Source organism: Zea mays, chromosome 9 (assembly GCF_902167145.1).
Source record: "Zea mays cultivar B73 chromosome 9, Zm-B73-REFERENCE-NAM-5.0, whole genome shotgun sequence".
Taxonomy (NCBI): domain Eukaryota; kingdom Viridiplantae; phylum Streptophyta; class Magnoliopsida; order Poales; family Poaceae; genus Zea; species Zea mays.
This window is the reverse complement of record NC_050104.1, coordinates 134,532,525-134,559,427: the sequence shown is the minus strand read 5'-3', so window position 1 is coordinate 134,559,427 and position 26,903 is coordinate 134,532,525. Positions and strand designations below refer to the sequence as shown.

General features: G+C 44.6%; 4 protein-coding genes and 1 pseudogene across 5 annotated transcripts; 3 read left to right on the top strand and 2 right to left on the bottom strand.

Moving 5' to 3' along the window:
• LOC103640308 (U4/U6 small nuclear ribonucleoprotein PRP4-like protein) overlaps positions 1-11,170 on the top strand; it is a 29,351-nt pseudogene extending 18,181 nt beyond the window's left edge.
• On the top strand, positions 306-3,276 carry LOC100384284 (hAT transposon superfamily protein). 2 transcript variants are annotated; one of them, XM_020543789.3, is made up of 3 exons: positions 306-549; positions 621-2,630; positions 2,732-3,266. In XM_020543789.3, the coding sequence occupies exons 2-3, from the start codon at positions 1,771-1,773 to the stop codon at positions 2,961-2,963; spliced, it is 1,092 nt and encodes a 363-aa protein (XP_020399378.1). In that variant the 5' UTR covers positions 306-549; positions 621-1,770; the 3' UTR covers positions 2,964-3,266. The 2 variants fall into 2 exon arrangements, with proteins under 2 accessions (XP_020399378.1, NP_001308963.1); NM_001322034.2 differs by having other exon boundaries at positions 369-549; positions 705-2,630; positions 2,732-3,276.
• A 515-nt stretch (positions 11,171-11,685) lies between the features above and the next one.
• LOC100272573 (R3H domain protein) lies at positions 11,686-14,996 on the bottom strand. Its single transcript, NM_001147039.1, has 5 exons — positions 14,292-14,996; positions 14,138-14,209; positions 13,422-13,507; positions 12,894-12,971; positions 11,686-12,726 (listed from the first exon to the last, which is right to left on the bottom strand). The coding sequence occupies exons 1-5, from the start codon at positions 14,510-14,512 to the stop codon at positions 12,200-12,202; spliced, it is 984 nt and encodes a 327-aa protein (NP_001140511.1). The 5' UTR covers positions 14,513-14,996; the 3' UTR covers positions 11,686-12,199.
• A 2,161-nt stretch (positions 14,997-17,157) lies between these two features.
• Positions 17,158-18,311, top strand: LOC100276512 (uncharacterized). Its single transcript, NM_001150281.2, has one exon. The coding sequence runs from the start codon at positions 17,278-17,280 to the stop codon at positions 18,127-18,129; it is 852 nt and encodes a 283-aa protein (NP_001143753.1). The 5' UTR covers positions 17,158-17,277; the 3' UTR covers positions 18,130-18,311.
• Positions 18,312-19,599: 1,288 nt separating this feature from the next.
• On the bottom strand, positions 19,600-26,501 carry LOC103639126 (beta-adaptin-like protein C). Its single transcript, XM_008661922.3, has 15 exons — positions 26,151-26,501; positions 25,004-25,201; positions 24,295-24,408; positions 23,951-24,201; positions 23,728-23,863; positions 23,060-23,239; positions 22,894-22,986; positions 22,392-22,603; positions 22,205-22,268; positions 21,937-22,116; positions 21,551-21,643; positions 20,930-21,327; positions 20,633-20,822; positions 20,341-20,544; positions 19,600-20,181 (listed from the first exon to the last, which is right to left on the bottom strand). The coding sequence occupies exons 1-15, from the start codon at positions 26,496-26,498 to the stop codon at positions 19,885-19,887; spliced, it is 2,958 nt and encodes a 985-aa protein (XP_008660144.2). The 5' UTR covers positions 26,499-26,501; the 3' UTR covers positions 19,600-19,884.
• Between the last annotated feature and the right edge of the window lie 402 nt (positions 26,502-26,903).

Genomic DNA, 26,903 nt, shown 5'->3' with positions numbered 1-26,903 from the left:
TCTGCACCGTGTAGTTCCTGGAGTGGAACAATCAAAGTATGGAGCATGCCACAAATAACTAGGGTTGCAACCCTAAAAGGTCACAAAGAGCGTGCGACTGATGTTGCCTTCTCTCCTGCTGATGGCTTCTTAGCAACAGCTTCAGCCTATGATGCGCGGCCTATGATGCGCGGATACTTCACAAAACTTGTTGAATACTGTATCAGATATGGATACTCTTCGAATACTTCTGGATATGTATCCGGAGAGTATCCAAAATTTCTGTGAATTTAAATAAATAAAAAATGACGGGACACCTCTCCAACACATGCGGGATACCTTATATCCCTAACTTCTCCTGCGCGTCGCACGGGATACCTCCGCTTGGAGACCTGAGACCTCCAGTCCTGCGCGCCGATCCTTGGAGACCTGCACGCCACCACTGATTGGAGACCTCCGCTTCTCCTGCGCGCCGCCAGCCGTCGCCGATCCGTGGCCATCAGGTCGTCCGCCGCCTCCAGTTCTGTGGTCGTGTTTTCTGCCATCAGCCAGCCCGTCTGCCGTCGTGAGGTTTGTGGACGTGATCTGCCATCTGCCCTGTCTTGCTTCTCAAAGTCTCAAACTCGTCTCGTTCTTCTTAGATTCCATGGCCGGCGGCGAGTTCTGTAATTCTGTGGCTGCCTGACTCTCTGACTGGTACTTGTCCCATTCTCTGTTCTTGTTAGATCTCATGGCAACGAGTGCATCTACTGATGCTAGCAGCAGCGAAGGAAGTTTTCCAGTCGCAAATAACACTGCCATCGCAAAACAAGTCTTGGCTGCTGCTTGTATGGTGATGATGAGAAAAAACCATTGTGGAGGTATGCCGAGATACTTGAAAGAACTGGAAAGGGTTTGGGAGGGCAACACGAGGATTAGGTGTAGACTCTGTAACCATGTTTATAATGGAAGATATTCTAGAGTTAAAGCACATATGTTGAAAATTCCTGGTTTTGGGTGAAGTTTTGTCGAGTGGTGACAGTACATGTTCTTGAACAATTGAAAGCTGAAGTTGCTGCAGCCAGTGTTGTTGCTGATAGAACCATGCCTAGAGATACCCGACTTCCAGTTGAGGGCAATGAGAAGAGGAAAAGGAGGGGTGTTTCAGCTATTGAATCTAGCTTCAATTTGGGTGTTCGAAGACATCTTGATGAACTAATAGCTAGAATGTTTTACACTGGTAGTCTGCCTTTTAATCTTGCACGTAACCCATATTTTAGAAAGGCTTTCATGTTTGCTACCAATAACCCAATTGGAGGTTATGTCCCTCCAAGCTACAACAAGTTGAGAACAGCTCTTCTTGTGCAAGAGAGGACACATGTGGAGAGAATGTTGTAGCCCGTGAAGGAAACTTGGAGCTCTAAAGGTGTGAGTATTGTTTCAGATGGATGGTCAGATGCTCAAAGACGCCCACTCTTGAATTTCTTGGTTGTTACAGAAGATGGTCCAATGTTTCTTAGAGCGATCAACACTGAAGGAATATCCAAGACCAAGGAGTATATTGCAGAGAAGATGTTAGCAGTAATTGATGAGGTTGGGGCACAAAATGTTGTGCAAGTGATCACTGACAACGCTGCCAATTGCAGAGCTGCTGGCATCATAGTTGAGCAGAAGCACCCTCATATTTTTTAGACCCCTTGTGTTGTGCATACTTTGAATCTTGCTTTGAAGAACATATGTGCTTCTAGGGAAATTGAAAATGTGCTTTATACTGAATTCCAGTGGATTAGCGAAGTCATTGGAGATGCCAGCATGATTAAAAATTTCATCATGAATCACTCCATGAGGTTGTCTATGTTCAATGAGCAAAGCAATCTGAAATTCCTTGCCATTGCTGACACAAGATTTTCCTCTGCTATTGTGATGTTGAAGAGATTTATTGCTATAAAAGATGCTCTTTCAGTGATGGTTGTGAGTGAAAAGTGGAGTGCCTATAGGGAAGATAATCCACGTCAGGCTCAATTTGTAAAGAAGATTGTGAATGATCTGTGGTGGGATAAAGTGCGCTATTTCCTTAGTTTCACTGAGCCTATCTATACAATGATACGAGCGACAGATACTGACAAGCCATGCCTCCATTTGATATATGAGATGTGGGACACAATGATAGAGAAGGTGAAGAGTGTGATCTATCGTCATGAAATGAAAGAGACACATGAAGAATCTATCTTTTACTCAGCTGTGCATGACATCTTGGTGAGTCGATGGACAAAAAGCAACACGCCCTTGCACTGCTTGGCACACTTACTAAATTCAAAGTATTACACTGATGCATGGATCAATGAGGTCCTCAACCGACAGGCTCCTCATAATGATGAGGAAATTTCAGAGATGAGAAATACTTGTTTCAGGAGGTATTTTTCTGGTGCAGAATTAAAAAAGATTAAGTTGCAGTATGCTAATTTCTCTTTGTTTGGACCTGGATTCAATTCATTTGACTCACTTGAGGATAGAAGTTATATGGAACCAAAAATGTGGTGGGGAATTCATGGCCATTCTGCTCCAGAATTAAAGAAGTTGGCACTTAAATTACTTGGACAGCCAGCATCATCTTCCTGTGCTGAAAGAAATTGGAGTACATATGGGCTGATCCATAGTTCATTGAGAAACAGGTTCAATTTTATTTCATTTTATTTGTCATATTCATTATGATCAGTTGGTCACACATGTATGAATTTGGATTCCTAATACAAATCTGCAATTTAAATTGTAGGCTAAATCCTGGGCGTGCTGAGGATTTAGTTTTCACACACCAAAACTCGCGTCTTCTTTCTAGAAAATCTGATGAATACCGTTGTGGTCCATTAGCAATGTGGGATGTTGGAGCTGACACTTTCGAAGCTGATTTTGAGGGTGGTGCTGATTTTCTTGAGCAAGCTGATCGATACTGGATGAGCCATAACTTGAAGAAAGATTGTTTGAAGATCTTGAGGCATTGGGTTTGACCGAAGATGCAGAATGGAATCTAGTTGTTGTTTCATGTCTGGTCTGTTAGAATTAGAACTTAGAACTTGTGTGGTGAACTAGTGATTATTTGCGAGTCTGCTGGTATAGCGTATCGTTACACATGTTTTTGGCATGCTGGATTCATTGATTTGAGTCTAGATAAATTCTGGAAGAGGAAGTAGATGATTACTTTAGTCAAAGTTGTTGAACATTAACTTCTAATGCCCTTAAACTGAACTGATCGGCGGTGGTCTATTTCAGACATTTCAACATTTAATTTTATTTATAATATATATTGTGTATCGTCGTATCAGTATTTTTTGAGAAATGACGTATCGGGGTATCGACGTATCGCGCATCCATATCCTCGTATCAGGGCAACATATCCGTATTCCCGTATCAGGGCAACATAGGCTTCAGCTGATAGAACTGCAAAATTATGGGAACCAGATGGGTCACTTTTGATGTCTTTTGATGGTCACCTTGATCGTCTTGGTCGCCTTGCTTTTCATCCATCTGGAAAGTACCTTGGTACAGCTAGCTTTGACAAGACTTGGAGATCGTGGGACATCAATACTGGAAAGGAACTGCTACTCCAAGAGGCCGGGGCACAGCAGAAGTGTATATGGTGTTAGCTTTCACCCTGATGGTTCTTTGGCAGCATCTTGCGGTCTTGATGCATATGCTCGAGTATGGGATCTGAGATCAGGAAGATTGTTCTTTACCTATATGGGGCATGTGAAACCTGTAGGCTATTTCTTTTTTCTTCTGCATCATGGAACTTTAGAAGTACCTTCACAAAACTTCGTATGGGGTTATACATATGGCGTTGTGGAGCTGTAACTGTATTGTGAACACCTCATTTGTATATGACTTAATTTTATTTTCTATTTCGGGTTCTAGGAGTCAACTTCTCTCCTAATGGTTATCTGGTTGCAACGGGAAGTGAAGATAATTTCTGTCGAATATGGGATTTGAGGAAAAAGTAAATGTTGTATTCTATACCAGCTCATAAGAGTCTTATTTCACATGTGAAATTGGAACCCCAAGAAGGGTATTATTTAGCGACTTCTTCCTATGACACCAAAGCAACGGTAAAAATATGTAATTTATTGAATTTGTTTTCCACTTTTCCTTATTCCTTCATTTGCCAATTAATCTCTAATGCTGTTAGCTAATATTTCAGACATGTGTTTCCTGCCATATAGGCGTAGGATCCCCTTCCATACAAGTGTAGGCATATTTGCCTTACTAGCACTGCCGCATATAGGAAGCTACAGCCGCATATAGGAAGATATAGATACAATCCTCCCATTTAGGGGGTAGAGATAGTTTTCTTCCATTCAAGGAGATCTCAGGGTATTGTTTCTATAAACCTGAGATCTCCTACCCCTCTGTCCCTCTATAAATATGTGCGCCTACTCCCTCTTCATCAATCAATATAGACATCAATCATATTGCTATCATGGTATCACGAGTTCAAGTTCATATCCTTCTTCCGCTGCCCTAGGCGCAGTCCTCTAGCTGCGCCGCCTCCCTCCTCCTTGCGCGCCACGTCTTGGCTGCGCCCTCACCTCCCCTCTGCGCGCCATCCAGGCAGCGCCCTCCCCTGACCATGGCTGGTCTGGAACAGCCACCTCTCCTCGACGACGCCGTGACCCAGGTCGCAGCCGAGCATGAAGCCCGCCTCCAGGCTGCTGCCAGGCGTGATGCTGCACTCGCCCAAGCCCTTCAGGCAGAGCAGGAGGCGGCCACCACGGCCCAGGAGCGCGATGTTGCCGCCGAACGTGTTCGCGCTGCTCTCGAGCGCGCAGCACATGCACGCGCCCTCGCTGCTCAGACTGCCGCCGATGGCAGTCCTGTCGACGACAATCAGTCCCACCTCTCTGATCCAGCAGGTGGTGCTGACAAGGGCCTCCACGATGCCATCCTCCTTCACGAGGCTGCTGCGATCGTCAACCTCCACTCCCAGGTCGTCGCTGTGCAAAACATCCGGAGTCTCGTTCACGTCGTCCTCGACCTCGCCAACAACAACTACACCCGCTGGCGTGATGAGTTCCTTCTCGTCACTGTCAAATACTCCCTGGACAGCCACATCCTCGACGACACTCCCGCGCCTCACTTCCCTGACTGGGCACGCATGGACTGCGTTGTCAAGTCCTAGATCTCCGGCTCCATCTCCCCGGACCTTGCTGAAATGGCCATGGAACGCGGCGCCACTGCCCACACCACTTGGCTGACTCTCGAGAACCAGTTTCTCGGGAATCGGGAAACCTGCGCCCTCCACCTCGACGCTCAGTTCCGGCACTTCGTCCAAGGTGATCTACCTGTCTCCGATTATTGTCGTCGTTTCAAAACCATGGCAGATGCCCTCGGTGATCTTGGCGAACCAGTATCCGACCGGACGTTGGTCCTCAACGTTCTGCGTGGCCTCAGCGACCGTTTCTCCGACATCGGACGTCATCTTCACCTCGGTCGCCCCTTTCCGACGTTCCACGATGTCCGGGCCACTCTTCTGTTGGAGGAACTCACGATGGCTCATCGTGCGTCTTCTCCATCTGCCGCCCTGCTTACCTCCACCAAACCTCCACAAGGCGGGGCTTCGACGACCTCCAACAAGGCTCCTGCTGCTTCCAACAAGGCGCCTTCGGCCCCACGCCACCCCAACCGTCGCAGCAAGAGGGGTGGCCACGGGCGCCAGGGTATCCTTCGATTCCCAGGCACTAGTCCCGGCGGCCAGCACGGGGGTGCCTCCGGTCTGTGGCCCTCCATCCAAAATCCTTGGACTGGGGCCATCCAGATGTGGCCCGGCCCACGGACGCCGACCCCACAGCAGCAGCAAGGTCTCCTGGCGCAGCACCAGGCCCTGCTGCCTCCGACGGCCCAGCAACAGCAGGCTTTCTACGCTGCTCCAGTCTCCATCGCTCCTCACCAGGCGCTGCTGGCCCATCAGACCCAGCAATACGTTCATGGTGCTCTTCAAGGACAGGGAGACGCCCCATTGCAGCACACTCTACAGACCGACCCTCTGCAGGGAAGCGCCCCCCAGTCTCCCTACGGCATGCTGGCACAGTCGGCCACTCCCTCTTGGGACGCTCAGTCCCTTGCATCCGCTTTCAGTACTGTGTCCTTGACTCTGCCTCAGCAGACTGACTGGTACTTCGACACCGGTGCTACCTCCCACATGACCTCCAACGCCGGTACCCTATCCAATACTTCAACTCCCTCTCTTACTGCACCTTCCTCCATTATTTTCGGTGACGGCTCACTTCTTCATGTCATTTCCACTGGCTCCACTACTTTACATGGTTCTCTACATCTCAACAATGTTCTTGTGTCACCCAAACTCATTAAGAACCTAATTTCCGTTCGCCAGTTTACTACCGATAATAACTGTTCCATTGAATTTGATCCCTCTTGTTGCTCTGTGAAGGATCTACTATCTCGGAACGTGATCGTCAGGTGCAATAGCTCCGGGCCTCTATACCCCCTGTGCCTCCCTGCCGCACACAGCTTCATCGCCAGCTCCACTCTGTCACTTTGGCATCGCCGTCTCGGTCACCCTGGCCATGAGTCCCTCTCCAAGCTCGCATCAATCGTTCCCATGTGTAATAAAGATGCTAGCTCTCCTTTATGCCATGCTTGTCAGTTGAGTCGTCATGTTCGCCTTTCGTTCCGTACGTCTACTTCTCGTGCGGTCAACAATTTTGATCTTATTCACTGTGACTTGTGGACATCCCCTATTTTAAGTGTCTCGGGTTTCAAATATTACTTAGTCGTTCTTGATGATTGCTCCCATTACTTATGGACTTTCCCTTTACGACTAAAGTCCGATGCTTTCCCGACTCTCACTCAGTTTTTCGCCTATGTGAAAACACAGTTTGGTGTCACGATTAAAGCCGTGCAATGTGACAACGGGCGCGAGTTTGATAACTCCAATTCTCGAACATTCTTCCTCACCCACGGTGTCCTCCTACACATGTCCTGCCCCTACACCTCATCTCAGAACGGTAAAGCTGAGCGCATCATCCGTACTACCAATAACACCATTCGCTCCCTTCTCTTTCAGGCCAGCATCCCACCAACCTTCTGGGTTGAAGCACTCCACACGGCAACACTTCTTCTCAACATTCTACCCACCAAGACCCTTCATTTTTCCACTCCTCACTTTGCCCTCTTCAAAACCATACCCTCCTATGAACATCTTCGCGTGTTCGGTTGCACCTGCTATCCCAACCTATCTGCCACCACTAGCCACAAACTTGATCCCCGTTCCGCTAAGTGTGTTTTTCTTGGCTACTCGTCACATCACAAAGGGTACCGGTGTCTTGACCTCCTATCCAACCGTGTCATCCTTTCCCGCCACGTTGTTTTCGATGAGTCCACTTTTCCCTTTGCTGAACAGCAACCCACTGCCTCCTCCCAAGATTTTGACTTCCTAGATACAATTACCACTAACCCGGTGCCGCCACCTATAGGCCCACCACCTCTGATTCTTTCAGGACTCATACCGGAGAATGTTGCTGCTCCCAGCAAACCTACAGGCGCTGCTGCTCCTAGCGCCCAAGCTGTTCCTGGCGCGCCTACAGCTCCCGGCGCTGCTGCTCCCAGCAGCAGGCGCTGCTCCACCCAATGCTGCTGGTGGTGCACCCGACACTACTGCACCACGCCGGTTTGGCCAAGTCTTCACGCGTCGTCCACACCCCCAGTGCAGGACCTGGCCACTACAACCACCCCGGCTGGTCTGGACGGTTCTGCCATCTCGACTGGCAGTGTCGCTGCTTCATCTCCATCTCCTACGAACGCATCGCATCGTTGTCCCCCACCCAGAGCGGTGGCTGTCTCCCCAGTGCTTAACCATCATCGCATGGTCACACGCGCTAAGGCTGGCTTCCGGGTGCCAGCACTGTTCCACGTCGCCCCCTATCTCCAATTCCGAAGACCTTTCGTGGCGCTCTTGCTGATCCTAATTGGCGAGCTGCCATGGAAGATGAGTATGCAGCACTCTTGCAGAATCACACATGGGATCTGGTACCTCGACCCCATGGTGCAAACATTGTGACCGGCAAGTGGATTTTCAAGCACAAATTTAATGCTGATGGCTCTCTTGAAAGGTACAAGGCTCGCTGGGTTCTCCGTGGATTTACGCAACGACCCGGCATTGATTTTGATGAGACTTTCAGCCCCATCGTGAAGCCTGCTACTGTGCGAACTGTCTTATCTTTGGCTGTCTCCAGCAACTGGCTGATTCATCAACTTGATGTCAAGAATGCTTTCCTTCACGGGACTCTTTCTGAGACTGTTTATTGTAGCCAACCCTCAGGTTTTGAGGATTCAGCCAGCCCACAACATGTTTGCAGACTCAATACATCCCTCTACGGACTGAAACAAGCACCACGTGCCTGGCATAGTCGGTTTGCCACTCATCTGCTCTCCCTGGGATTCATCGAGGTCAAGAGTGACACATCTCTGTTTGTCTACCATAGAGGAACTGACACATCTTATTTGTTACTCTATGTCGACGACATTATACTCACAGCATCCTCTACTGTTCTCCTTCGACACATCATTCAGGCCTTACAGTTGGAGTTTGCTATGAAAGATTTGGGTGACCTACATCACTTTCTGGGGATGCAAGTTCAACGACGAGATGGAGGCCTCTTCCTTTCGCAACGTCAATATATGCTGGATATTCTGGATCGGGCTGGTATGGCAGATTGCAAGCCCTGTTCTACACCTGTCGACACAAACCCAAAGGTTTCTGTAGCTACTGGTGCTCCTGTTTCTAATCCATCGGATTTCCGCAGCTTAGCTGGAGCTCTACATTACCTCACTTTTACCCGACCAAACATAGCCTATGTTGTGCAACAGATTTGTCTTCACATGCATGATCCTCGCGAGCCTCACCTTGCCGCCTTGAAGCGCATTCTCCGTTATGTTCGTGGCACTCTGCATTTGGGTCTTCAGTTGCGCCCTTCTTCTCAGGCTGAGTTAATTGCATACTCTGATGCCGACTAGGCTGGATGTCCTAACACACGCCGATCCACTTCAGGCTTTGCAGTTTTTCTTGGTGATAACCTTATTTCTTGGTCCTCCAAACGACAGATGACTGTGTCCCGCTCCAGTGCTGAAGCCGAGTACCGGGCCGTCGCCAACACTGTTGCTAAATCCACTTGGCTTCGTCAGCTTCTGGCCGAACTTCGTCACCCGTTACGTCGTGCCACGTTGGTCTATTGTGACAACATCAGTGCGGTCTACATGTCTTCAAACCCTGTCCAGCATCAGCTAACCAAGCACATTGAGATTGATTTGCACTTTGTTCGGGATCAGGTGGCTCTCGGTGATGTCCGCGTTCTCCATGTGCCTACTACCTCCCAGTATGCAGACATCTTCACCAAAGGGCTTCCCTCTACAGTCATCACGGAGTTCAGATCCAGCCTGAACGTTTGTGGTACCGATGATCAGACTGCGGGGGCGTGTTAGCTGATATTTCAGACATGTGTTTCCTGCCATATAGGCGCAGGATCCCCTTCCATACAAGTGTAGGCATACTTGTCTTACTAGCACTGCCGCATATAGGAAGCTACAGCCGCATATAGGAAGATATAGATACAATCCTCCCATTTAGGGGGCAGAGATAGTTTTCTTCCATTCAAGGAGATCTCAGGGTATTGTTTCTATAAACCTGAGATCCCCTACCCCTCTGTCCCTCTATAAATATATGCGCCTATAGATGGCCAAAAAGCACGAGGCCCGTGAGCCCGGCACGAAGCCCGCTTTTTGGGCCCGGTCCGAACCCGGCACGGTAGAATAAGCGGGCGAGCTTGGACAGGAAACTAGGCACGGCGGGCTAGCCCGGCACGGCCCGTTTACCTCTAAGCCCGTTAAGCCCGGTTTTTTTACACTAAAACGTGTTTACCGGCCCGTTTAGCCCGCTTTTCGGCCCGTTTTTTCGTACTAAACGGGCCGGCCCGGCCCGTTTAAGCCCGCTGGCACAGCAGGCCCGACCCGGTTTTTGGTCGGGCCGGGCCGGGCCGGGCGGCCCGTTTGTCCATCTCTATATGCGTCTGTACTCCCTCTTCATCAATCAATATAGACAGCAATCATATTGCTATCAAATGCATTCCATATTTTCAGCTGTGGTCAGCTCGGGATTACAAAGCAATCAAAAGTTTGGTGGGCCACGAGTCAAAGGTTACTAGTTTGGATATTAGTGAAGGTAAGATATTACATAGATTTCTTTGTCCTTGTGCACATATATCTAGTATACATTCAGAAACTTTTTTTAGGAGTAATCAGTCCCCCCACCCCCCGGATTCTGAAAATCAAGTTGGGTTATTCATAATTGGAATTGTCATTTCTGACCGTTCACTTAATTATTGTACATTAAAAAAAAAGAATTCAACCTACTGGGTAAGACTGTAAACGCCATTATATTAAGAATATATTTTTACGCTGGTCGAGAAAACCTTTGAACCTCTTCCTCATCCATACACAGTGGCCTATGTGAGACCGCAACCGGGGCTAGGTCTTTAGACTTGTGCTTTGGCGAGGGAATTTATTTTAAACACGGGCTGAAATTCGCTCATATATGGAGTCAAATCTATGACCTGAGTGCTACTCAGACCACATAACTAATCAAGCTAGAGACCCTTTCGTATTTTGCTATTGTATATTGTTTCGCTAGCATTATTTTTTTTGTTGTGCGATAAATAGCGAGAGTACCATCTTGTAAACTTTATTGAAAATAGTACATTTAGGATCTTCAGATATGGTGCTTTCTAATCATTTACTTCTTTTATATGGCATGGTGAAAGGGCCTCTACCGAGTTGGTTAGGTGGTCTGAGTAGCATTTCTCAGGTCTTGAGTTCGACTTCTCGTGGGAGCGCAGGGTGTGGTTAAAAAAATCCGCTCGTCTGTCCTACGTCAAAGTACAGGTTTAAGGCTCAGTCCTGGTTGCGGTCGTTCTCACATGGGTTTCGATGCCGCTGTGTATGGATGAGGCAGGAGTTCAGAGGTTTTCTCGACCTGTGTGAGAAGTTCTTCTTAATACAATACTAGGTGGCTATCTTCTTAATACGATCCGAGTCCTGCGAACTTAAGAAGTCTGATTTTACAATGTTTTGTGTTCCGTGCAACCAAAAAAAACATTTGCAAGTAAAAATAACAGATCAGTTAAATGCTTTCGATCTGCCTGCAGCTTAATGTTTGGCAAGCTCGGCTCGTTTGGCGCAGCTTCGGTTCTGACAACAAGTTAAGCAACGTAGCTGCACCAAACACTGGTGAAACCCCATGCTTACGTACGCATAGTTAGGGGGTGTTTGTTTGGGTTTATAATCTATCTAGATTATATAATATAATAAATTTTAAACTAACATTTTGTTCAAAATTTGATCAATTATATAATCTGGTCATATTATAATCCTAAACAAACAGACTCTTATTTCAACGACTAAGTTATGTAATTCAAATACAAACATTTACCAGGGCGTGTTTGGGAGCAAGTGGATTAGAGGGGCTCAAATCTTCTTAGAGTTGATTTGGTGAACAGGGATCACAGGAGATTAAAGAGAAAATTAGTTTATTTCTCCCTCAATCCTCCGATCCTCACAGGATCCCCTTGTCACCAAATCAGCCTTTACTATTCATTTTAGCTCCTCCAATTCTATTGCTCTGCTTCCAAACAAACCCAGGGCTCATTGAGGGGACCAATCAAAATTAAATAGTAAGAGATTTTAAACTTCTCAATTTCGTCCATTACACTTGCTGCTAAACAAGCCCTAAGAGTACAAATTAAATCAAGACCACAAATCCAGCAAGTCGTCCTTATATAAGTATAGTCAAAGGAAAAAAGTAACGGCACAGGATGTGCCTCTCTAAATAACGTACTAGAGTAAACAAATTGCAGCAACCTTAGAGCGATATTACCATACGAGTGACAGGAGGGGCGTTTCTCTTCCACTTGGCTTGGCATGTAATGCGTATCCAGCAACATCTTTCCCCATCTGAGCTTGAATTTTCGAACCAGCGCCGGGCCACATATCCTCTCTGGGTCCAAGTCCAACAATTAACATCCAACCAATAACCGCTTTCATCTCCTACAGCACCACAAAAATCGCTCCACAGTAGTAGATGGCACAGAAGAGCACCAACCGTTGCAGGTTCATCCCACGGCAGGAGCTTGAGCTTGCACTGGGCAACCTTCTCCACTTACCCGTTCTCAAATCCACATCTTTACTTCGGTTTGGGCAGCGCACCATTACTTCCTCGAGCTGCAGACAGACCCAGTGCATGTGCAAACATTCTTTTAGCTGCTCCAGTCTGTTCTTTCTTCAAGCCTTCAGCAGTAACAGCTCTAGTATTAGTTGTGTGGCGTCTTTGGCTTGATGGAGTTTGATACGAGTTACAACCAGCTGAGTTTGGCCTACCATTTCGAACCGCTTCTTTGTTATCTGGTGTAACTGGGCAGAAGTTGTTCCTGCTATGTGTCGGAATACTTTTCCCATTTGGCAGCTGTTTATGTTTTCCTCTGCTTTCTGTGGAGGCAACTGCCTCTGTGGTATTTTGAACCTTTTGACCGAGTGCATGGGCAATCATCCGTTGAGCAACAACAGGAACCTGCCGACATTTCACGTATGACCTATCGTTTCCCTTGGCATCATCCACAGAGAAGATCCGCTCACGAGCAGCTCGATAAGCAGCTTCCCTCTCCTTTAATGATGCTGCAGGATGTACTGCTGGCTGCCTCAGAGGTTTCGAGTCTGAAAGATAAGGGCTAACTAGTTACAGGTTGTACTTTTATTTTTTTTTTCAAACCCACATGCTTTTATGTAAAAATTATATGTTGAGATCCATGCAAATAATATTTACTTGATTCCTATTTGTAACAAGTTTTCTGGCTGAAAGGCAGAGTTCATATTCTGCATACCTGTATTGTCTTTCAGACGCGAGCTTTTAACAGAAATGTCTTTTTGGACAATATCTGCCTTCTGAGGTTTTTGAAAATCTGGTAGAAGAATGGAAACTTGTTTCAGTGAGTACATGAGACCTTTACAATGATATGCATAATAGTGGTTATAATAGCATTACAATGTGATGATGTATTTAGAGTTTCTGGGGACAACAATAACCATTGAAACAAGTATGTCCTCTGAAGTATCAACATATGCCCATACAAACAGTGAAAAATACATATGTTGCATATGAAGCCAGATAATACAGATGTATTGGCTAACCACCCATGTAAAGCCCGCAAGAACATGGGTGCAGATCTACTCCTTCAACCAGCTTTTTTACATCTCCTATTGCAAAATATTGCTCACAAATATATACATTGCTTGTTTACAGCTCCTTTTATAGATAGATTATGACACGCAAATCCAAATACTAGATGCACATGATAAGGCAGGTAAAATACCCATCTTTTTATTACAAATGGGCATAAAAAGTGTCTCACCTGTATCATTTCGGGTTAGCACAACAGACATGAAATCATCGCTGTTATCAAACTTCCATATCATATCACTAACAAGAACAGATGGGCTGCAACAAACGACAAAACTAATTCAACATAAAGGGAAAAGACAACTAAGGATTTACTAGATCAGTAAGATATAACATAGTTTTTGCGATAAAGATAATATAAAAGGAAAATAACAGGTGGGAGAAGCAACGAAAGGTAAATCCAACATAAAGAAAGCAACAAGATGCTGAGTATAGAAGGTATAGTTGAATTAGCTCACAATAGTATGGTGTCCATAGGCCCAAATGACAGAACTTTTTTTTCAGGAACAGAATGAGTTAGGGTACAACTGGATGCTCAGATATAGAGGAAGGAAGTGACCATATCTATTCATACATCCAAACAGAATATCATACTACAAGGGATTATATATATCGATACACAACTGGAAAGTTGTGTCTGAGTTTGTAGATGAATTGGCTGTAATTCGATTTATCCTGCATTGGTCCAAGCATCAAACCCTGGTTGAACGATACTTGAAACATACTAATATCGTGGTACAATGGGGGTTCTGATCTAATGTCAGAAACTCAGAATATGTGGTCTATAAAATAGAAAAGCAAATGCATAATAAAGACGATGGGCAACAAACAAGTCGAGAAGACATGACATGGTGAGAGATTTTATTTGAAGCAAGCTTGGCAACCTACATGGCTGTTTCGGGGCAGCGCTGGAGGACCAAATGTCGATCCTCGCCTTCACCGGCCGATTCATGCGCGAACCTAGGCACAAGCAGGCAGATTAGCTGTTAGACAGCGCGCGCACACAACATCACCCCGATTAAGCTAGCAGGTGTTTGTTTACCCATAAATTTCAGCAAGGCGATGCAAGAGAAGGCGGTGGTAGGCCCCGGCAGGCTGGAGCTCTATCGTATCCGCCGCGCCGTCGTCCTCTTCACGGCAGTGCAGCTCCTGGAGGGCTGCGACGAGGGACTCCTCGGTGGAGAGGATGAGATGCTTGCTGTGCAGGTTGTCCTTGATGAGCGAGGCCAGCTCCTCAACCATGGCGAACTGAGTGGTGGCCATCTCCCGATTGAATTGCTGATGGAAGCAGTTCGATCTGTCAAGAGCCGAGGGGAGGAAAGTGCTGCTGACGAAAGCCTAGCCCAGCCGCAACTGCAACTGCGATTGGAGAGGGGAGCTGAGGCTGGAGAAGGGGGATTCGGAGGAAAACCCTGGGCTGAAGCAAGCATCAAATAGCTAGGGCATGGACGCCGTGGAGGCAGCGGGGATTCAGCAACAAGTTTAGGCCATGGGTATCCCTAAGATTTTTGGATCCATGGTAGGTACGCTCGAGAGTCGGATTCGCGAATTTGTTATGCTGGAGATTGCAACTAATAACTGCTTCAGCCTTGAAAAAATTTATCCATGTGCCTTTGCGGAGATATAGGTAACAGACCGCGACGGAGGGCCAGGCGCACAGCCGCGTCGCTCCAGACGCTGATTGATCCATCTGTGTTCTTGTCTACCCACCTGCACCAACATGGATTAGCATCATAGGGTAAAGCCAAGCCTGCCATTTGCAGTTTTGAGAGTGGCCAGACATTCTCCAGGTTATTTCAGAGTTTGTTGGACTCGACAGAAGCGAGGTTTTCAAAGCTAAGGAGGGAGAGCAGGGAGCATCAAGAACAAGTTTCAGAACAAGGATATAATAATGAAAAAGATCTACATTTAGAGACAACTTTGATATCGGACACAATAGCGATATCACCGGCATGTACTACTAGTGCACGGACTGAATCCCATTTGAGAAGAAAAAAAAAAGATGTACTGCAAACTGTCTACACTTGAAAATAGCATGCCAGCAAGTAGACAGGAACCAACAGTAGCCAACATTGCTTCATCATAACAAGTGTACGGGATAAAATAAGGTGAATGGGAACCTTCTTTAGGTGTCATTCGGTTGTTTGGGATTGGTGTGTCAGAACGATTCATAACCGGATTGCTTCTCTAATTTATATAAACTTTGATTAGCTGAAACGATTGCGGGTACAATCCGACACAAACGAATAAGGCCTTAGGAAGCTTACATTGAACATAGTCCACATCCAACTTAGTTTACATCACATGCAGTCCATGTCCAACAAAGTTTACATGGAACATAGAACAAACACCGAAATCAGCCCTTCGTTTTCTTCTTTGGAGTGAGCTTCCTTCGAGTAGTTGTCAATTTGTCATCTTGAGTTGTCATGGGTGCCGGCATTGAAGAAATACTGAAATTAGTTGGGCCACCAACCAACTCAGTAGAACCAACAAGGCAACAACCAAATCACTAGGTACAGAGTCAAAACACACCAGCTCGTTAGCTACATCACTTGGGCTCCCTTGGCCAACACTTAGAGATGGAACTGGATTACTTGAAGTCTCCACTTTCTTTGGAAACCATCCTTTGGCGGTATTTTTACGCTGCTTACTTGGCCTACAATGAAAGGAAAGCAAGTGAGAAATGAAACATTGGTAGAGAATGAAAGGACAACATATGTGATGTGTGAAGTGCTTAGGTTAGTTAGATCGTTATTATAGTGCTTGCTCTAGGTTAATTCCTAGTTGTTAGAGATGAGATTAGACAATCTCAACCCTTGGCGCTTGCCCGCATCATTGTATTGTATCGGGGGTTATATCTTGCAAGATAACACCAACTGCATTTTGTGGTGTGGTCGCTACCAAGTACCATAGGGAACGAGACCCATAGCATTTTAGCTAGAATCTCGATAATGTAGATGGTGGGGTGCATCCAAGAGAGGTCAAAAGTGGAGCATCACTTATGCGTGGAAAAGGCTTGTGGCTATCTACAGAGTTACCTAAAACAAAGAGCTTGGCTCTCGTATGGGCTCCAACGAGAATTAGTAAGAAGCTTGTGTGCTTTTTTAATAACTTGGTAAAAATATTGGCGCAACATTGGGAGTTTGTATCTCTATTACACTTAAGCTTTCGTATTTACACTATTACATTTTGTTGTGTTCTTTTCTTATTAGCTTAGTTATAGACTAGTGGATAGGTCTAGAACCAAGGTTGCTACAGATAGCAACACTTATACAAAAACCTTAGCTACACATATGAATGCTTGGTTATTCTCAAAGGTTTTGATTAAATAAAAAAATTAAGGCCATAGATTGGTGTGAAACATAGTTGTCCTAATTCATCCCTCTCTTAGACGTCATCATTCTTTTCACTAGTGTACTATAAAATATTGTCAAGTACAAATTGCCACAATTGTTACTACCTATGTTGTGTCCAATGGTATAGACACCATTGTCCAATGATATGACATAACATACCTACTTTCATAACAAGTATGACTGCCGCTAGAGAAGGACATCCCTGACAATGTGCCATGACCGAAGGTATGGCTTTATGTACTTATTCACAACTAGCATAAGGTTGTGGTTGTTGGGTCAAAGTGTCTATGTTGTCATCAACCGTCAATAAACTGACGCTAGGACCATATTTCTTACAAGTATTCCTCTCTCTCTCTATATATATACTTGTATTAGCCGTCCGTTTTCGAGTCAACGGTTTGAGTCTGAACTCTGAAATCAGCATGCAAGCTGACGAAAATAACGCGATACAGTATTCCAATCTGTTACCCTGAAGACCTGAACCCAAATCTCCAATCAGATCACAGCCGGCAAGCCCTAAACATTAACCCAGTTGGCATCGGAGAGCAATATAAACAGGCTGAGGTGGAACAGAGAATTTGAACCGAATGCGGATCATCGGATGGCGGCCGTCTAAGCTAGAGCGCTAGGCTGTCGCCACTCGCCAGTCGCGAGCTACGAGTCTACGACACGATGTCGTCGGAGAAGCTCGTGCTGCTCGCGCAAGACGGCAAGACGATATCCCTGGCCGTAATCCCCGCGGCCGCGTCGTCAGAGGCAACGGCCACTTTCCGGCTCATCGTCGAGCAGAGGTACCGCAGCGGCGGTGCGGGAGGCGACGCCAACGAGGTCGACAAAATAGAGGACGTGGTGTGCCGCGTCGCCGTCGGCGAGCTGTGCGCGGCGGCGGTCGACCGCGCGTTCGAGGACCTGGTGGCCAGGCTCGAGCACCCGACGCTGCGACCGGAGGTCGCAACGTCGGCGAGGGACGCGACCGCGCGCGTCCGGGCGAGGTATGCGGAAGAGGGGGCTCAGCTCAGCGGCGTCGAGTTCGTCAACTCGTTCAAGACGGACAGCGAGGAGACTGGGAGCGACCTGGAGCTCGACGAGGAATCCTGGGCGCACGGCTGGCGCAGCGGCAGTGACTGCCAGTATGACCAGGACCCGGCCGCCCTCATCAGCGACGACGAAGACGGCGCCCAGTTCTCGGCGCGGCCGTACGATGGCGCCCTCGCTCGGGAGGGCGGGCCGAGCGACGGGACGCTGCTGTTATCGGGATTCCAGGCGCGCTCCGACGGCCCCGAGCTCGCAGATCAACACGAGCTGACGCCGCGGGACGTGCAACGCCTCGTGCGCCTCGCGTTCGACGGGGGCGACGTGGACAGTGACGACGCGTACCAGCGGGCGCTGGACGGCGGCGCACCAGTGTCTCGTGTCACGCGCGCCGTCGTGCTCGACCAGGGGTTGCGTTCGGCGACGGCTAGACAGCAGCAGCCAACGCCGCCAAGCGGGATGCCGCCTCGGATGCGCACCGGATGGTGGTGAGTGATGACGCACGCACGGCTACACAAACTGACAAACAGCAGCAGCGATGGGTTTCTTACTTTCTTTTGAGCTTCGCAGCGATGGGTAATGTGTTTGCGTAGTTTCAATGCTGGAGCTGTTTTTTCTCATCAGTTTTCGTATTCGGATCAGCTGCTATCGGAATCATCATTTGAATTTCTCTATATGTTTCCGTACTAACAATTTCTTTGTTTTTTGGCACATTTTAGAGGGTCAAATTCATTCTTATCCCACGAAATTCCGAACGTAAAACAATTATAATTATTATATTTAGAGATTTAGGATCTTTTTAAAAGCATCATAATTTTTAAGACACTGGTTTCTATCTCCAAATTCTAGAATTGTTCTATGAAAAAATAATAATAAACTAGATGTACGTGTTTGGGCCTGATTTCTTAGACTGTCCGCAGCGGTGACCTCTAAATTTTTCCACCTATATCATTTTTTTGGGTCACATCATCAACATTTTACCCCCTAAATTTTCATCTCCCGCAGCGGTTTCCCCTATATTATCCTCATATACCCACTACAACTATAAAATATCATTATCTAACTCTTTTCATCTTTTATTACTATTTTTTTAACTATTAAATAGGGGAGCACTGTGCAAGGGGCGCTACAGTACTCCGGAGCGGCGCGGCATCCCCTAGCGCTGCAACGCGTAGGGGGCCATTTGGAGGCCAGCGCTGCACGCGTAGAGGCCCCCTACGCGTTTACGGTGCTAGGGGTGGGAGGGGGCACCGTGCGGCATGCGCTGCGGACAGTCTTAGAAGCTGGTTTCTAGCTTTGTTTTATAAAAAAACAAATTTACCGCTACTCTATTTTAAAAGTAATTGGTTCAATTATTCCTTTTTTATTTTCTGTCAATTTTAAATATAGATTAAACTCATATTTTCATTAAAATTTTAAATAATAATTAAACATTTAGATCGGGCAAAGCTAGTACCGAGGGGATAGAGCGGTGACAAACACCATATTTTTTATCAAACAAGGGCATGCGTACAAAGACTGATTTTAATAGATGAAGTCAGCTTCTTAGTTTCTGGATTCCTAGAAACTGAAGTATAAACTAACATGTTTAATAGCACTATAATTTCTATACCAGTTCCTTAAAAACTAGGTAAACTAGCATGTTTAGAAGCACCATAATTTCTATAGCAGTTTTTTTTTCATCAAAATCTCTATCTATAATCTCTATTTCTATCGATTAGGTAAGATATACAGAGAGACGTTACTATGATGTTTAATTAATGCTAAACCTAGAATTGAGTGGCATTTGCATTCTTACCCAACACTCTTAATTGGTCAGTACAGAAAAGGCAGCAGTAATCAGTCAAGGGTGAAGCAAAACAATATTATACTCCCTTCGTTCTTTTTTGTTTTTCGCCGTTTAGTTCAAAAATAAACTAGCGGGCAACAAATATTTGTCAACGGAGGTAGTATCAGTTTACATTAGCCGTGTAGAAAACTAGTCATATTTCATATGCTATGCATAACAAGATGAAAATTTCCAGGTCCAACAGGGTAAGATGTACAGATTATGTGAGGCAAGAACATCTCCAGTATTTCTGGCGAAAAACTTTGGAACCAGGAACTATCAGTTTAAATACTGTAATCTAATACAAAAACTACAATTCACACAAGCTTCCGTGAAAAAAAAAATGCCGCATCCAAACACCTATAGCAGCTCATCGACTGATAAATTTTTGTAGAACCACATATCCATTAACTTTGGCGTCACTTGGTGAGAGCCTCCATAGCTTCAAAGAAGAGAGGAACCATCTCTCTATTTGGAGTTTTGACTGCACATTTCACACCAGGAACACCAACCGCAGCTGTAACCTCTATAAGAAAGGGGATTCCGCGGGGCATCTTCGCGGACAGATACAGAACATCCATGTTTGCATTTTTCCGCTTGGCTATAAAGAACACATTTGATGCTGCAAGGCGCTCAACTGTAGCATCTATACTGCTGATTACAGAGCCCGGGAATTCTTTTGTAAATTCATTGTCATCAGGTAAAGATTTCCAGGCCTGCAGTCAGATAAAATGACTTCAAATTTCGTATGGAAGAACGAAACATGGGTGACTTAAATCAAGTAGTACTATGGGCAATGCACCATCACTCGCTTTGATTGCCCAAACAAGAAAAAAGAAACAGCAAAACCATACAGACTTGATCGCGCTTTTTACCTCAAGAAAACTAGCTCGTTCCATTTTTCCATCTTCACCAAAGAAAACATGCAGTGGAATTTTGTCATTGAAGTACCACACTGGCTGCTGATTATTTTTCACAGCAACTTGTAATAGCGAGTTTGGTGCACCAGGGCTGATATTCTGGAACGTGTTCATTTGTAAAAGTGTCCTTGTTGATTGGCCTGGTTGCAGTGGAGTAACCTTAACCACAGAAAAACATCAAGCTCAGTCCATGAAACTCAAACAAAAAAAGTTGTCGGTGTAACTTATTGAATATAATCACTGAAACCTGAAGTGCTTCACCAGCAGCAAGACCAAATGTGTTCTTGTTAAACTGAATCATAAATCCATCTAGGACACCCTGGGTGCCATTCTCGAAAGATATATCATAGTATATCTGGCCATCACGCCGTGTTAGTTGTGCACTAATCTGCAGCCCTTGACCTGTATTCGAAGGCAGTAAGACAGGTAGCGGAGGGCTGCAAAAGTAAAGAATGATATATCAATATGGTCAGTAGTTGTACACGATACACAAAATTGATAAGTACCAGGTTAGAAATAGAATAACCATTAAAACTTTACTTACCCAGAAGGTGCTGCAGGTTCATCAACAGGGACAATAGCATTATCCATACCCATTAAATCACCTAAAAGGTCTGGCATTACCACTGGACCAGGTGGGGATGCTGCCGCCGGCTGTTTCACGGGTACATTAGAAGAAGTACCAGCACTAGAGGAAGGCGACGCCCCATCAACTCCCTGGGATGGGGACTCCGAATACCCTGTTTCAGCTGTATCAGCAAACTCATCATCATCAGCCCTAGGAGCTGCCTTGACACGGCTGACAAATGATTCTGGGGGCTTATGATAAACTGATGAAAGGGTAGAAATGTTTGCTAGCAGCTCATCAAGAAGTGATGAGTCAAGCTGGTTGGAGTCATCACTGATCACAGGTTTCTCTGCCAAAACTACATCTTTCGCAGCCTGCAGAAAACCAAACATAGCTCAGTCGTTGGGTGGATATTTAATAAATCATCAGTTTAAAAACTCAAATATGTAAAGTTGGAATGGAAGCCCTAACCCTAATCAGGGTTGGGTGTAGTATTAATAGACTTAGGTAATTGGGCCTGGCCCATTACAAAGGGTTGAGATAGTAATTACATGGGGAAGGCCCCAAACCCTAGACAGGTAATCTAACATGTAATACCTCAGGATCAGTAGACAGAAGTCGCCAGTATATATAAGCTCTGTCCCTCAAATCAGGATTATCTGTTTCAACTGTGGCATTATTGAGAACAGCCTACAGGCAATAGCTCCAAATTAGCAGTGAACTGACGTTGAACAAGATTATTGATCATGATATCAAGGATGAACCAACATTTAGAAGCAAGGAATTATGGGAGGAAGCAACTACTTGCAACAACAATCACCATTATTAACAGTGCTCTCAAGACATCAACATCATCAATGCAAGACTGAGAATTCATGATACCGAATATGTAAATATTCAGACATCTTGAAGGCTTGAAGCAAGTCTAAAGTCTAAACAACATTGCAAAGATAAGTAAATAAATAAGCATCTGAAATGGCAACCTGTATCATCTGTTGTGGCCCCTCAGTTGGCTTCTTAAGAAACAATTTAACAGTAGCGGTTAGCAGCTGCAGTTGAACTAATGCTGGTTCTTCAGGAAATGTTTCCAAGAAACTCTCAAGAAGTTCATCAGCATTGTCAATTCTTTCGGCATATTCTCCAATTATCCAAATCATGGATGCCTAGAGAAATTAAGACACATAAGTGAACAAAAATAAGTATCCCAACAAAAATACAATAAATTACTAGGATGTGTGCATTGACTAACACCTTAGCCTCTGGTTCATCTAAAGTGTCCAGACTTTCACAAAGTGTAGCGATGATAGACTCATACCTGTGAAATTCAGTAAAACAAAACAGTCATATACAAACACCATTTCTCGTGCAGAACAGGAAGGGTGTTTTTATATATTGATAGTCTGAAAATATACCCCAAATTAATTGAGAAACAACTCACGTGTTAGGGTAGCGTCTGAAGATGTCTTTGATAACAATTATAGCTTCCTGAACAACATAATTAACTTTTATCTTAATCAGCTCAAGCAAAACGCTGATGCACCTTTCAGCAGCTCTCTCCAATTTAATTGCACATCTCCCAATCGCACGAACGGCTTTCCGCACAAAGTCAACATCAACCTCTGTGGCATATTCTTTGAATTCCAAGAGCACCTACAAAAAGCTCGGTCAACTCTTGAACAGAGAGAAGTCACACCAGTACCAACAGAACTCTCAAGTCTCTCATAAGATAAACATGTTCAAGAAATCTAGCAATTGAATTTCAAACTCGTATTGAAATCGTCCCTGGAATGCTTCCTTTGTTGATTTCTGCACTTCTCTATTGTATGAGGCCACAAATAAAAATAATAAACCAAAACTGTAGCTGAAAATGATCTTTGACATCAATAAAACATAAGCTAGAATCAACAGCAGCATACAACAAAAAATATTTGATTATGTACCTGATCTATATTTCGATCCGAGGCAAGCTTTATCATAATCTCCAGTTTTTCCATCTTAACATATATAGGGTCATTGTACTTGCAAAAGAAAACCTATAGACAAATGCACTATTGAGTTAGAGGAACACACTGACATGATTGATGAATAAGAGCTAAAAATTGTCACCTTAATCTCATGAGCGAGTATTGTAGGCCTCTTTTGAACTATCAGATTAATGTTCCTCAAGGCTACATACTGAATTTCAGGCTCTGCTGACAAAAGAGTAACAAGAGGGGGAGCCATTTTCTTACAGAGATTCCTGACTACATCCGTGCTCGTAATGAGCTCCATTTGTAGAAGGATTATCTAAAATCACATAAGGAAAAAAACATTAACAGAAGTTCTCATCTGGGACAGAACAGAATAACAAATAGGCTAAGAAACTAAAAAGAAAGAGTCAACAAAAGTATTTCAAAAAAATAAAATAAAAATGGAAATGGTGCTTTGTTAGTAGCTACTTCATCCGTTCTACCTTATACGACGTTTTGATTTTTCATAGTTCTTATAAAAAAATAATTTAATGACAGTAACAGTAGTCCTATTCACTTGAAAGGTCAAGCAACAAAAAATAAATTGCAATGTCCAGTGGTTCCAGCAGTTCATCATAATATAAATTGATGTCTACAGTCCATGCTACAATGCAGTGATGACTGATGACTGAGAAGTTCATCTATATAGACCTTGCAAGACAGTAGTCGTGGTAAGTTACAGTTACTGAACAAGCACATAAACAAAACTGCACAAGGCCTAGTCCTTATGATATCCCGGTAGATGTGAATCAGGTAATAACCTACCTTGACAGCAGAAAGAACAACCGCACAATTTGCATGTTGGAGACGGGGTGTAACTCGTTCCACTATGTTTTCAGCTTCCCTGGCATCTGCTGCTTTGTATCTTGACAAAGAATCCAAAATGAAAACTTGACCCCACCTGCATAATTACCAAATGTTGAAGTGCTTGATTTTGGTAAATTACCAAGATATTCAAAACTAAATATAGCCAAGGAGTGTGGCGTACTCTGTGCATTCATTCAGAGCTGTCAGAAGCTTTGACAGTGTATGGCTGGTGATTTCAAAGATTGGACGAACACTACTATCTTGAATCTCTGCCAGAGCAGCAACAGCATTTGCAACAACCATAGGATTATTGTCAGATATTAAATCCTTAAGGGCCTCCAGAAATCCTCTATCCTCTACTAGCTCAGCATTTATATCATAAAGTTTAGCAACACAAATAGCTGCAGTCTTCCGTACATAGGGATCATCATCCTGAGGAACAATTTACATATATTGTCATTTAGATCATTAGATGGAAGAGGGATCAGCTTGATTGAATAACGTTCTTGAAGAACGAAGAAAGACCTTGAGACATCTTTGAAGTGGATCACAGAGATACTCTGTGATTTTGTCCACACGGATACAACCCATTGTCCTAACAGCCAAAGCACGAATCAATGGGTTTGGGTCTTGTGAATCCTGCAGAAGTTTCATGTCTCTGATTATATGATATCTATAGGTCATATATTTTGCATCTTTTTCTGCACAAACCATAAATGTTAATTGCAAGTATTGCTAGAATTTCTTAGTAACTTGTGTCTTCGCCAGCGAAGTGTGGTTCAGGATCTTCAGCTTAGTAAATCTGCAGCTATTGGCTCCTAGCACCCCTCATACTGTTTTTCAAGACTGGTGGGCTAATCTGGAAAGCAAGGTACCTGCTGTGCTACGCAAGGGGATCAATTCTCTAGTTGTCTTGGTGGCTTTGGAAGCAAAGGAATGAATGTGTGTTTGAGGGCACCTCCCGTAGCACCAATTAGATTATTCCAAACATCAAATACGACACTCATCGATGGTGCCTTGCGGGTGCTGGGGGGCTGTGTGCCCTTTGGCCTTAGTGTTGGCTGCTTCTTGATCTTTCTTTTCTTTTTTAGATGGACCCTTTTGTATATTTCCGGGTTTTTTTGCCACCGTAAGGTGGTTTTTCTTGTTGTGGTCTATTTTTGACCTTTTCTATATTCTTCTTAATATATTGGTGCGCAGTTCTCCTACGCGTTTACGAAAAAGAATTTCTAACCTTAACAAATGTGTTCACAGCAAGAATGGCAAGATCAGGTTGACTTTTAGCATAGTTGATGAGATACAAATATACTAGTTTCTTGAGCTCCAAGTTCTCAGTCTGCATGCAGTTCACAACATCAGTGAACAATGATGAGACATCTTTTCCTACAGTCATAGCAGCAATCACTTTCTTGACAGCATCTTTTCTCTTGTCCTGCAAGCCACATTTCGGAAAAAGTTCAGACATCAGGAAATATGGAAACACAGAAATGTAGCTTATAGTCCTAAATTGGTTTCCTTTTGCAGCAACAACTATAATCTTAACATCACTACAGTTACATAGTACTTAATTTGACCAAGTGTATATGGTCCAACTACCACATTACATAGTATAATACACTTGTGCCCCCCTCAACAAAAAAAAATGTACCAATACAGCCTAAGTGTACATAAATTGGAATTTGGAAACATGAATTTTATTATTTATCATAAATCAACTGATCTCATGACAAAGTGACAGCTTATTGTGTGTGCCTCTCTTGCATGTGTTTGCAGAGAGGCTGCGTAGAATCCAGGACCTTTGACTCATTGGAAAGTCTTTACCACTGTGTCAGGCCTGTCCTTGGTGATCATGTATATATGGGTATAAAATAATATAGCTGAACACAGAGCTAATGAACTGCATTGAATTCCATAAGCACGCATTTCTCATCTTCTGCACTAATTGAAAGGAATTAATCAATGGTCAACGGCTTGACCCCTGCTAATTCATATTGGCATATAATGAAACAATCAGATTATTCAAAGTTCTCAGAGTCCAAGTTTCAGAAGCACCAAAGTTCAATCCATTCAAGTGCTCCAATTCAAACCCGTTTCAGCCCAGAAATGTCTAACGCAGCTTAAACAGCGCGATCCAGCACTGAATTCTGCACATTCCAGCTCATTCGTAACCAACATAACACCGAAATGTGCACTTCCGGCGCAAAATCGCACCCTCAACACGACCAAACCCAACAGGAAAGCAGCCGAGACCCGCAGATCTAGAAGCAGACGCGTCTGCAGCCCTAACGTCGCGCCCGGATCTGGATCCACGCGCAGGAACCAATCGACAGGCGCGGCAGAGCACAGGAAGAGAACAAGGTAAAGCGAGTGAGGGCGCAGACCTTGTACTGGGAGTTGAGCTCCTCCTTCAGCTCGGGGATCTCCCCCTTCTTGGTGGTAGAGAAGTACTTGGAGTCGTGCCCGCTCATCTCGTCCGCCCCGGCGAGCCGAGCCTGCCCTGTGCACGAGGCTCGCCGCCTGCTCAGGACGCCGCAGCGGCGCCGGTGGTCACGGTGTGGAGGCTTGTGATCTCGCACGCGGTGGCGGTGGTTGGGGCGCGGAGAGGCTGGAAATGAGTTCAGGGACTTCGTCGATTTGTTGAGAGAACGAGAGAGGGATCGACGTCGACGACGATAAAATTGGATTTCTGTAAATACAATACGCTTTATACTTTTGGCCATTGATAACATTGATTTCGCAAAAACAAATATTTCAGAATATGTTATATTTAGTTGCAATGTTATTTTAGATATTTTTATCTTTGGTAAGGGGACATAACAAAAAATATTTAAATGATATTGAAATTAAAGGGATGTTTGGGATTGCTCTAGTGTGGACATTAATCATTATTAATTTATAATGTCAATTTAAATAGTTTTAAGTATATTTTTAATCTTAATAATAAATAAAATGACTTATCTAAATGTCTTTAAAAGTTTATAGCTTAGATCCATAATTTTTTGGACATCTAATGATCTACTCCACTAACTTTACTATTTATTTATTTTATTTTTTTTTTTGAAGTTGGAGCTGTTTCAAACAAGATCTAAATATAAAATGTTTTACGTCGTATTTTGTTATGGATAGCAAAAATG

Excerpts from the sequence above, each read along its gene's own strand:
- LOC100384284 (NM_001322034.2), top strand. The coding sequence starts at position 1,771 with ATGATTAAAAATTTCATCATGAATCACTCCATGAGGTTGTCTATGTTC. Across the intron at positions 2,631-2,731 it reads CATAGTTCATTGAGAAACAG|GCTAAATCCTGGGCGTGCTG; the intron begins GTTCAATTTTAT and ends TTTAAATTGTAG.
- LOC100272573 (NM_001147039.1), bottom strand. The coding sequence starts at position 14,512 with ATGGCCACCACTCAGTTCGCCATGGTTGAGGAGCTGGCCTCGCTCATC. Across the intron at positions 14,210-14,291 it reads CGCCTTGCTGAAATTTATGG|GTTCGCGCATGAATCGGCCG; the intron begins GTAAACAAACAC and ends GCTTGTGCCTAG. Across the intron at positions 13,508-14,137 it reads CGCTGCCCCGAAACAGCCAT|CCCATCTGTTCTTGTTAGTG; the intron begins GTAGGTTGCCAA and ends CGTTTGTTGCAG.
- LOC100276512 (NM_001150281.2), top strand. The coding sequence starts at position 17,278 with ATGTCGTCGGAGAAGCTCGTGCTGCTCGCGCAAGACGGCAAGACGATA.
- LOC103639126 (XM_008661922.3), bottom strand. The coding sequence starts at position 26,498 with ATGTTATCAATGGCCAAAAGTATAAAGCGTATTGTATTTACAGAAATC. Across the intron at positions 24,202-24,294 it reads CACTTCAAAGATGTCTCAAG|GATGATGATCCCTATGTACG; the intron begins GTCTTTCTTCGT and ends ATTGTTCCTCAG. Across the intron at positions 20,823-20,929 it reads GAACCTGCAGCACCTTCTGG|CCCTCCGCTACCTGTCTTAC; the intron begins GTAAGTAAAGTT and ends TTACTTTTGCAG.